This window comes from Mytilus trossulus, chromosome 14 (assembly GCF_036588685.1).
Source record: "Mytilus trossulus isolate FHL-02 chromosome 14, PNRI_Mtr1.1.1.hap1, whole genome shotgun sequence".
Classification (NCBI taxonomy): domain Eukaryota; kingdom Metazoa; phylum Mollusca; class Bivalvia; order Mytilida; family Mytilidae; genus Mytilus; species Mytilus trossulus.
Genome location: NC_086386.1, coordinates 80324266 through 80336341, shown reverse-complemented (window position 1 = coordinate 80336341; position 12076 = coordinate 80324266). Strand labels below are relative to the sequence as shown.

The window sequence follows — 12076 nt, the reverse complement described above, 5'->3', positions numbered from 1 at the left end:
TTCATTCAATTTGAAGCATTTTGATTTTTTTAATATTTTTGCTGTTTCCATGGTAACGGCGGCCATTTTGAAAATTCCAAACTCAAAAAAGTCAATTCTACACAAGTTAGTCAACATTAGTTATAAGTTTCATTAAATTTGAAGCATTTTGAAGTTTTTCATATTTTTGCTGTTTCCATGGTAACGGCGGCCATTTTGAATATTCCAAAGAGAAAGTGCTGCTGCAAATTGTTCTCTCCATAATTATATACCATCATATACCATTAAATGTGTCTAGAATAAATTAAACTTTGATGTTCTGGAATGTTCCATGAAAATTCACCCCCCTAAAATTATGCCAGGAGACCCCCTACTGAAATAAAAAAAGTTCCATGTTGAAGCAGACATGTGTCTCTTAATATTCATAGAAGTAATCATTATTCCATCTACTCTACATACAGTAGGAAATTTAAGAAATGTAAAAAAAAATTGACCCCACCCATCTTTGAGCCCCCCTAATTATGCCAAGATGACACCCTGGTATCACCGACATTGGGTTCTGCAACCCCCATGATGCAGACCTATACCCAGAAAAAATATAAAGTTTCCATCCTCTACTGCTTCCCAGAAAATGGTACGACAGTTTAAGGGGTCAGAAAGAGAAGAATAAGAATAATAATAATAAGAAACGATACAAAAACAATAAGTCCCCAAAACTCCGTTTTGGTGACTTAATAACACACTCTAAAATATAAATTGAAATTGCTTAACTCAATCAATGGACATTTTAATACCAGTGAACATACACTGGACAAATAAATTTGATATATGTAAAATGACATGTATGGTCTTGAAAGGATGTATGACTACTTGAGAACCATGTAAGATGTCAGACAATGTAGTATAGATATGTGTTTTAAGGTGGTACCCAACACTTTCACTAAAATTAATTTGGCTCGTTTAATTTTCATAACATTTTGTCGATGTATTTACTTTGACCCTTTGACAAAAGTATAAAAAAAATCTAAAATTTTGAACCAACCGTTTTGTCAGAAAAATTACACTGGTTATATAGCAATTTGAAAAACACCAATTTTGATCATTAAGAAGCTTAATATTCCCTTTACAACACAACGTAATTAAAACGTTTAGCTGACTTTACAGAGTTATCTCCCTGTAGTGTTAGGTACCACCTTAAATTGTTTTGTTTATATTTCCAGATATGTATTGGATGATGAATACACGAGCTCTCAAGGAACAAAATTCCCAGTAAAATGGGCACCACCTGAAGTATTAAATTTTACTCGTTTTAGCAGTAAATCAGATGTATGGGCATTTGGTATGTATACCAATGTGTAAAAAGTAAAATTACAAAAACACTGAACTCCAAGAAAAAATAAAAACGGAAAGTCTGTAATCAAATGGCAAAATTAAAAAATCAAACACATTAAAGGAATGGATAACAACTGTTGTACTGCTGACTTGGCACAGGCTTTTCCTTGTGCAGAAAATAATGGATTAAACCTGGTTTTGTAGCAAACTAAACCTTTCACTTTTAAAAATGGCAGTCCCATAACATTTCATTTTATTGAAGAATGTGTGAACAAAACAAACAAGCTCCCTACAACTCTATATTGGAAGAAAATTTACAGTTTTACCTGCTAAGGGACAAGTGCTCACAACAAATATTTCCACACCCCTGAAAGTGTGGACTTAACTGTCTCAAATTTGTTATCTCATTCAAAGTTTTGCTCCTGGTGACGAGTGTAGATTTATATTGCAGGAGTGCTTATGTGGGAAACTTTCACTGGAGGTCAAATGCCATATGATAAAATGAAGAATGTTGACGTCGTTGATTTTGTTTGTCAGTCTCGTAGACGATTAGAACAGCCTCAAAGTTGTCCAGAAAAAGTTTATCAAGTTATGATGAAGTGCTTTAATCATGTGAGTAAATGATTAGCAATCAGATGTGTTTTTGATTACTGTTAATTCAGAAATTAATGCAATGATTTTATTATTGCGAAAAATGCAACAGGGTTAAAATTGCAATAATTTAATTTAAATCTAAACAGAATTCTTTTCAATATAATTACAGTCGATTCCACTTAATTGCATACCGCTTAATAGCATAATTCGGTTAATTGCATACTTTTCTCCTGCACAAAACCATTTCCCATTCACCTAATGTTAAATTGTCCGGTAATATGCATAGCCTTACAAGTGGCATTTCGGTTTAATGCATAGAAATTAATCGCCAGCTAGATATGCTCAGTTAAAACTGACGAGATTTTTGACCGGAAACGGCAATTTGGTAAGTATATTTTCTTGAATGCATCATAATTTTCATTATTATTTCACATTTACTTGTGTGTTATTCAAATAAAGTTTTAAAACAGTATCTTTCGTGTGTATATGATTATAGAAAAGGCCTCGATGTGTACACAGGTAAAGTTTCCCATATTCTATTTTAAGCCTCGAGGTCATAAAAATGTCAATCAGCTGATTGTTGTAAAAACACAACCATTCTATGATCTTCTATCTCAAAAGGTGTTAATTATTGATTGGATTTCAAACATTGTTCATGGATTATATTTTGGGTGAATTTTTAAAACATTAACGCCTGTTAATTATCGATCATTATCCAATGTGTAATTTCGTAATTCAGCTTGGGTGATCTACATTTATGTTAAATATTACAGGGCATTTATATATGGTTGAAGAATTTTATACATCAATCTTTCCCTTTTAATATTTTTCTAAAAGAAAATTAACTTCTGATTATTATATTTTCTCACTTTCAACACTCGTGTCCAGCAAATAACCCGTGCATGGCCCCATCACCTGTTAACTGCTTTGCATAAACGAAACTAGCGGTGTTAAAGTAACAGTGTCACATCACTGTGTAATTGGTAAATACTGAATATCAAAGGCAGTTCATTACACAATTATTGTTTACAATGATTATAAACTGTGTAATATTGTTAAACAGTTTGTTTTAAACAAAGCGTAACAATTTAATTTGTACATCCGGGTCATAGAAATAAATCTGTTTTTAGAACAATTTTATTATCGTATCTCAGGTAAAGGAAAAGTCGGTACATAAATAAACAAAAACAAAATGTGTCTATAAACTTTATTGAAAGAATACACAATGAAATAAAATGTATGACAGTAGACAAATAACTTTTATTAGAAGATATAAGCATTCATTATGTTGTAAGTGGACTATGGACGTACATCTTTCTTCTTTGCTGATCTGCACTATCGATGTCATTTGACTCCGTAATTTGTCATTTCGGATATAAGCATACTCCGCTTTATTGCATAATTTCGTCTGACAAATAGGCTATGCAAATAACCGGAATGTACTGTATAATTAAAACATAAATCCCGTTTTTGTATTAAATGACGAAATTGCAATAAAAAATGCACACTATAATTTCTGAATTTACAGTATTCATTCAGATCCTTGTTTTCAGTAATCCTAAATAGGAGCAAATTTTATGCTCATCTCTCTTTAAGAAGGATTATGGGATGAATGTGTTTCAGACAAAACAAAGAAACTCTTGAAAAGATTTTTTGTGCTTACTCAGTGTGGGTTCATTTATTTTCGTGGGTATTCTTTTTATAAATGGAGGAAGAAATGTATTTTCATGGACACTTTATTTCATGGTTATAACGTACTCTATAGATGTATTCTGCATATAAAACCAAGAATTGTTATGTTTACATATACTGGAATCAATTAAATGTTACATTTGCACTATTTATATCCACAAAAATATAAAAAAGGAGAATTTGTTCCCAAAAAGAAAGCTTCACTATTATAGATAGATTGTATTATCTATTTAGAAAACTTAAAACTATTCAAACCAAATTTAACAATTTAATCATGTTAATAGTCAGACATAGTATATAGTAATATAATTTATTCACTTTTTCTTTTCAGGATGCAGACGGACGTCCATCATTTCAAGATTTATTACAGACATTAGGTGGCCTAATGGAGAGAGGAAATTATCCATTCATTGGTCCTGTGTGACCTCTGTATGAGTAGGTCTTCAAATTCCTCTTTGTCAACACTGAATATATGGAACAAATTGTTGAGTCTCTACCAAAACAGTATATTTCTGTGATTTCATTGTATGTTAATCTTATATTGACCTATGTAGAGATGAAAATTCGATAAAACCTTGCTTTTTGGAAAAGCGACTGCTTATAAAACTGGATATGAGTGCTGCTGTCTTATGAAGAAAGGCCAAAGCTTTCATTTGTATGATATGAAAGTTTGTGTGTGAACTTTGTTAAATAGCTTGATATGAATGAATCAGTTGTATATATCTATGTACCAGTACATGTGTTAATTATTTTCTGGACAATGCAGACAGAAATTAAAACATTTTAACATGTTAACAAAAATATGTGTAATAGTTTCTGCAGTGCAACTCGACATGTATTTAAGTATAAAAAGAAATAATATGATTGTTTTGCGCAAAATCCTATAATTAATGTGTACAGATATTTTGATGATTCATTTATATCTTAATCATAACATTTATATAATCAATTGTTAAATGTGTATCAGGTTCTATGACCAAATTCACAAGACAGACTCAAACTTTTAGCTTAACAACTTTTTAGTATTTATATTTTTGTTGATAATGCTTCACCATGTTCACTTGGCCCATCGTTTTGATGTATTATTATTGCTTTTATTCCTGCAAAAAATAAAGTTTGGGTGCATACATATAGAAACCACCCTGTTTATTTTTTTGCCTTGTCCGTGATTTTGTTTAGTACATTTTGTACAACTGTTTGGTTGATAGCAACAAAATTCCACATAGAAACAAGAAAGATAAACCATGCAAGGATTAGCATGTCAGATGTAAGATTATTATATATTCAAATATCTTTCACAAGAAAAATTGGAGGAAAATTTTATCATGGTTATTTTAATAAATTTTTTTTTGGGGGGGGGGGGGGTAGCAGAAACAAATTCAGTCATGGGGATATAATTTTGTGGCAAAAAAAACCAATTTGTTTCATCTGGCTCCTTAAACTTGTAAGGTCACAACCTTTTAACCTCAAATGCTGGATTCCAGCCCAATAAGTTTGTAACATTTTGTATGAAAGTTGAAACTGCTTATAGTACATGGAAAATCCAAACATTTTATTACAGAAAAACGAAATACAATCATGTTTCCATCTATGGATGGCCTATTTTTGTAGAGCAGTTATAATTGGGTAATAAAATGCCAGTAAAAAAGTGCAATATTTGTTCTTATTCTGTTTACAGACATGAATATTTAACATTCTTATAAAATTCCTATAAAAGTAACAAATAAAACTTTACAAAAGAATATTGATGTACAGCTGCATAAAGGTCAACATCATCAGATAACTTTGTAAACATATATGATTTAATATAATATTTTAAATTGGTGTTAGGACAATTTTGAAAACAAATGTCAGATATAATATTGTTTTTATAGTGCTATTTATTTGATAAAATTAAGATTGCAAAAAGTGCTTGACTATTGTGATTTAATTCCCAGGTTTCTCAGGAAAACATTTATTGTCATTCCTTATAGAAATGGACCATATTGTTTCCAACTTTTTTATGATTGTTTATGACTTGTGCCAGTTTTATAAATACATTGTACATGTAATGATTATGTATTTTTAATGCCTATATTACACATTGTATTATTATTAGATACATTTCATAAACAGGGGTCTGGATTTTTGTTCTTCATGTCTGTTTCATATAATTTTTCAGTCATTTTTTTTTGTTTATATATATTTTGCATTTTTTCTCCCATTCTTAATTTTTTTTTCTATAATCATCAAACTCTATCTGGATCATCATACACCATTATCTAATTACCTGTATACATTTTATGATAAAGAATTATGTAGAATTCTCGCCACAAGATGATTTATATAGTGTCACTGAAAGCTTTAATATTTATAGTAGTATATGTAGTGCTATTTTCTTACATTTTTACAAGAAGGTATATTTTGAAGTCTTCCACAATTTGAATTATTTTGACTTTGTTAGTACATCGATACACTACAGAAATGTAATGCTCTCTCTTTATATACTGTGGATTAATTATTATTCGTCAGATACCTATTTGTGTTGTTTTTTATGGGTATAGGTGATTACCCTGATATTTAATGTTCAAGAAATAACAAATTTTCTATAGACTTATGTGTACATTTTGACAATACTAGAAATTAAATATCCACAAATATTTAGTTTTCCCACGGGAGGGTCTCAACATGGGATTTTGGGTACAGATGTGCAGCTGGGATTTTAAAAACACCCCCCATTCATATATTGAATAATTGTGAAATCCCTACCTATACATATATTTCAAAGCGAAATCATAACCCATTCATATATTTATCAGCTCAAATAGTACCAAAATCGGTCAATTACTACCTATTGATATATTTCCTCGGTAAAACTGCACCCCATTGATATATTTGACTGATCAAAAAAGGGACCCATTCCAGCGGCACATATGTATATACCTTTATATAGGAAGAGACCCCCCCCTGTGAATTTTCCTTAATCCATGAAAGTTGGTACCCCTGAAAAATAAATGAATCCGCAATAAATGAATATGAATTATTGAGAAAGTAACCCAACTAAATAAACAACCCACACATGACAGACCTAATTTTGGTATTTTGCAATAAAAATAATGATAGCAGAATTTCCTTTTAAGGAAGACCAAATATTTTTTTTCACAAATACTCATTCAAACAAAAGACTGGAGAAATATCCTCTAAATTTATTGGTAGATTTTTAATGAATACATGACCATATGTACAAATAACCTTCTGTCGACAGATGTAATTCATTTGTGAAAAATTACTTTAGATTGGTGCATATCTTAATATTAAGTGCTAAAGAGACATAAAGTGTGATATGTATTGTGAAAAAAAACACCATTTTATGTGAATTTACAATTATATGTCTAAAAGCTTGATACTTGATTGCGTTTTGTGTATAAATGATTCAAGTATTAAAAAACAGCCAAAATGTAGAAAATTTTGTAATAATTTATAATTTGAATTAATTGTGTAATGCTGTAAATTTTGGTTATTATTATTAATTACCTTTCAAAAAGGTGCTTATGCGTACTTATTGTTTCAGATGGTTTTTTTTATACATATGTTACAGATAACCAACATGAATGCTAATGAAATAGGACATCCATGACAATTTATAATACTATGGAATTGTTTGATGACCTTGACCCTTTAATACAGGTTTCACCTGGTCAGCTGTGTTTAATAAATAAAAAAAAATAATAAGCAAATTAAACACGAAGAATTAATGAAATCTTAAACTAAATATTTTAAGGTAGATTAACTACATGTCACCTTAGAATTGTGTAAAGCTGCAATATGCAATCAGTCTAGTTCTTTGCCTAAATAGATCTGTAAATTTTGAGACAGACTGGCATTTAATGTGTAAGACTGTTAATTTAAATAACAAAAAAATAGTGTGTCAGACTGTTTTAACAAATACCAAACTTTTGTTTTTGTTAATTCAATTTTTCAACTTATAAGGGGAGATAATTCTTTTAATAAATTTTATATGTAGCAAGAAGACAAGTCAGTAAAAACCATACTTATATCATTCAAAGTTTAATTTTATGCTTTTCCATCTTAAAGCTTTATACAGGGGAATAATGTTTCAAAACACCATATCTTGTTGCTTGAATAAAAGTTAATTTTTAAGAAATTGATTTAATTATAGATGTAGGATTTACATTTAAATTGAGATTATCTAGATCTTTAATGGTGAGTAGTTGCATGTTTTTCGAAGACAATCATTATTAAGAATTTAATTTTGAATAGATTTTTTTTTATATTGAATTGAGACTTTAAAGTGGATCAAAGTGTAATGCCTCAAGTAATGGATCTTTATACTGGATATTTTTTTAACAATCTTTTTCTCTCACAAAAAGGACATAGTTCCAGGCACCGTCATTATAACAAATTCTCAACTTTAGAGGGGCCTTGGTGGTCTGAATATTTTATTTTCAATGATCACTACCCTGTAAACCCTTTTGTTTGTGAGTTTATGTCTTACTCTGCTAGGTATGTTAGACACTGAGTTTAATGGACTAGAGATGCAATTCTTGTGCTGAACTTCTCTTTACAGAATCCTTTCCAAAAACTGGCCATGCTAAACACCAATTAATTAATCAATCTAAATGGCAAGTTGTGGGGTTTTGTACACCTGCTGTTTTGTAAGAAATACAATCAATCATTATAAAACTGAACTGGAATAAATGTGAAAACAAATACATAATATGCTAATGTATTAGACTGCTCATTGTATATTAAGTTATTGCCTCATTTGTTAACGAGTTTCACTATAATATACTTACAAATATTTTGACATATGATAAAATATTGTGATCAATCTGCTTAATATATGTAATTTTATAATTATGGTATAAAAATATATATTTGACCACTTACAATGCTGTTTGTTAATTGCCATAATAAAAAATGCTGAAAATAAAAATCAGAAACCTAAAATTTGCAATCAAAGCACTTTTCTGGATTAACCTAAACATGGAATATTCTTGGCCAGAAGTTTGGAGGCATTGCAAGAACAAGTGAATAGTTTCTGTGAAAAGGACTTTGTTAAAAATTTTGTGACTACAAGGTCAACTGATAGTTGTTAACTTTTATGATATTTGGTATTTTATAGAGTGTTTTCTCATTAGCATGTATCTGATGAAAATTTTTTTAACAGCATTCAGAACTAATTTGCAAGAGTTTGGATCATACTCTGTTTTTTGCTCTTTGGTCAGTTTGTTGTCTCTTTGACACATTCCCTATTTCAATTCTCAATTTTATCTTGCCTAGTTTTGTTGTTATAAAACAGGTTTACACATGTATAAATATTTTGGTTGCCATAAAGCATTGAAATAAATGTGAAATAAATATAACGTTAAAAATGGAATTTTTGTGAAATAACTTGAAACTTTATACAAAATTTGAATGATTTTAATAGAAATATATATAGACATACATGTGAGTTGTTAGGGTATTTATATTATACTAATTCATAGTTAAATGTATATTTATCCTCTAGCTGGTACGTGAACGTTTCATTTCAACTTTCATTAGAAATTTGATCCTGCGGGAGTTCAATGTCGTAATCTAATATTTCTTGTAGTTCATCTAAATCAATATTCTGGTCCATCGCATGGTCAATCATACTTTGGGAATAGCCATTTTGGTATAAGCATATCTTCTTACATAAATCAAAGGATAAAAACATCAAGGCATGGTATGGAAACATCTGAAATCATAGACTGTAAAAAGTTATCTTGTTTTTTTATTTGGTCGGGTTGTTGTCTCTTTGACACATTCCCCATTTCCATTCTCAATTTTAATAATATACTGTAGATTCAGAATGTGCATGATTGCGAAAAACGTGATGATCAAAATAATTTAAACTTTCATTTTTTATACTTTTTATTGATGAATTAAACAGGATTTTGATCAATATCACAATAGTTAAGATAGCATTTTAGTCTAAAATGATAAAAATCACAATAATAAATGAACACAATAAATTCTGAATGACAGTATACTGTAGACAAACTTACTTTTAGCAGAAACTTTATTTCAGTTTTAGCTCTTTCAATTTGCAGCCTTTTTTGTGGTAAAATAATTTGGTGATTTAAAATTAAAAAAATTAAATGACTTTGAAGTAAAAATTTAAGACTTTATTAGTTAAGGATTTAAAAGTAAAATTTAATACAAGTCACTTCGTGTTAAGATATTAAATGGATCTTTGATTTTATTCTACATGCAATTTTAAAATTACCCTGATCAAAGCAGGTGTCAATCCTTGCCAAAAACCTTTAATTCCTTGGAATTGTGCTATAGCTCTTAAACAATCCTTGGCTCCTATGAATGTAACATCCACTCCACCATTATTGGCCAAAACTGGACTTTGTGCCTGTAAATAAAAATTTGACAAAATGTTTCAGAATATTGTGAGCTGACATAATAAAAAGTCACATTTCTTTCCAGGGACAATATGGTTATGAATTGATCTGTACAATATACAAGTTAAGTGAAAAATTTATGAACCACACCAACAAAAGACAACCGTGACTGGACAACAGGCTCCTGACTAAGTACAGGTGCATAATAATGCAGCAGGTTTCAACATATTAACAGATGCCAACCTTCAGCCTAACATGAGACAGTAGTGTAACATGGAATCACTATAAAATATCAATTGAAACTTGATTTAAAAAGCATTAAACAAAAACAAATAAAGATACACAGAAGAAGAATAAGATTGATTCATGACACAATAAAATAACAATTAATAACAAAGATGAAGGAATATATTACAAATTATAGCTGTTTGTTTTGAAATGCTTTGTTGCAACATCTTTATGGGAAAATGAGTGTTTAATTTTTTTTTTATAAAATTTCAATTTTTGAAAGTCTCATCACTTTTGTTAACTGTCTGTCCATTAAAGGCACAGATTTTGATGAAACATTTATTTTTATAATGAAACTGTTGAATATAAGCTCAACATTTAAACAACCAACGGTTATGCTGGTACCTGCATTTTCCTTCTGACAACATCAAATGGAAATGAAACAGTCATAGCAGCAGCAGAGGCTAGACATCCATGAAGCATAACTTCAACAGTTGAATGATTGTATCTTGGTTGTATCCATAACTGATCAAGAACCTCGTACATTAAAAATGTGGTTATGGCATAGGGTACAGATCCTGAAAAAAAAAAAAAAAGTATAGTTTTTAATGAGAAAATTGTGAAGATGCCTTACAAAAATCAAAAGGAAAATCAGCTTCAAAGAGCAAATAAAAAAAATCAGCTTCAAAGAGCAAATAAAAAAATCAGAAAGATGATTGATTTAATGGATTTTTGGTTACTTTACAACACCATGATATAACTTTTCCTTTTATATGGCTTAATCAAAACCACATCTTGTAACTCAATCATCATTTTTAAACTCAGTCTTCAGGCTTAAACACAGGACCATCAGCCTAGGCTTGTAAAATTTATTTCTGGCTAGTGAAATTCTTCTCTAAAAACTCACAGAATCCAACTATAATTTGGCTTTGGACATGTACTGAATTGCAAAGTTTTTCATAAAAAAACTCACAATTATTGAGAGCATTTTAAAAATAAAAGAAAGAAAAAAGAGGCAAAACTGTTATGATAAACAACTGACTTAATGCAATAATGGTGTTTTTTTTTGTTTTTTTTTACATAGCAATATTTTTTTATACTAAGTATTTGTCTTCAGAAAATTCTTAAACTGTATTTTGTTATACACTTTGTATGCCCTCATTCCCCCCCTACTACTTCATATGTTTTAGGGAAAGGGATGTCTTTTCTTACCAATTAGAGTTGTTAGCAGTCCTTTGTAAAAAGTGCCCTTTCCTTCATTTAACAATATTTTTTGGAATGTATCTGTTACTCCTTTATATGCTGATAATGTTTTATCATATGGTTGAATAATAGTTCTGGTTTTGACAACATCTAATGGATAAACCGCTACAGTAGACACAATTCCCGCAGCAATTCCTGTAGACAGTCTTTTTCCTATTGACAATCTACCAAGCTCATCTGAAAATTCCCATTTTAATTGTTGATAAATCAAATAATGAATCCAGGAGTGAGGTAAGACTTTTATGCAGCCAATCATGTTTCCTTTCCAGCATCCGCGTACACCATCGTGTTTTCTCAGATGTTTACATAGACTCTGCAGACTGCTTTTAGACTCAACTGTGCCTACTTGTTTTGTTATTTTGAGAACATCTAGTGGTGCAGTTAGAGTCCGACTTATACATGCTGACACAGCTGTTGAACTTAGCAACTGGGTAAATGTCAAACGATGATCAGATACTGTGGTCATTTAGGACAAAGTGAAAGTATAGCAGACGACTTCTAAAGAGAAAAGGTTTCACATGAAACATATAGTGCATACACTATTTCGTACTTAAGATATAATCTTCTTTATTTTTTCTATTAACCTATCATACACCAATTAAATAGCTCAT

General features: G+C 30.0%; 2 protein-coding genes across 3 annotated transcripts in view; one reads left to right on the top strand and one right to left on the bottom strand.

Moving 5' to 3' along the window:
- The window catches only part of LOC134695950 (tyrosine-protein kinase Tec-like), a 37661-nt gene extending 29805 nt beyond the window's left edge, over positions 1-7856 (top strand). For both annotated transcript variants that reach the window (XM_063557448.1, XM_063557449.1), the window contains exons 16-18: positions 1200-1318; positions 1763-1923; positions 3929-7856. In XM_063557448.1, coding sequence (XP_063413518.1) covers positions 1200-1318; positions 1763-1923; positions 3929-4021 — 373 coding nt within the window. In that variant the 3' untranslated portion in view covers positions 4022-7856. The remainder of the gene's footprint in view (positions 1-1199; positions 1319-1762; positions 1924-3928) is intronic.
- Positions 7857-9047: 1191 nt separating this feature from the next.
- LOC134695951 (solute carrier family 25 member 43-like) lies at positions 9048-11969 on the bottom strand. The gene is made up of 4 exons (XM_063557450.1): positions 11415-11969; positions 10608-10780; positions 9851-9985; positions 9048-9319 (listed from the first exon to the last, which is right to left on the bottom strand). Exons 1-4 carry the CDS (start codon positions 11929-11931, stop codon positions 9131-9133), a joined length of 1014 nt encoding a protein of 337 aa, XP_063413520.1. The 5' UTR covers positions 11932-11969; the 3' UTR covers positions 9048-9130.
- Positions 11970-12076: the final 107 nt, after the last annotated feature.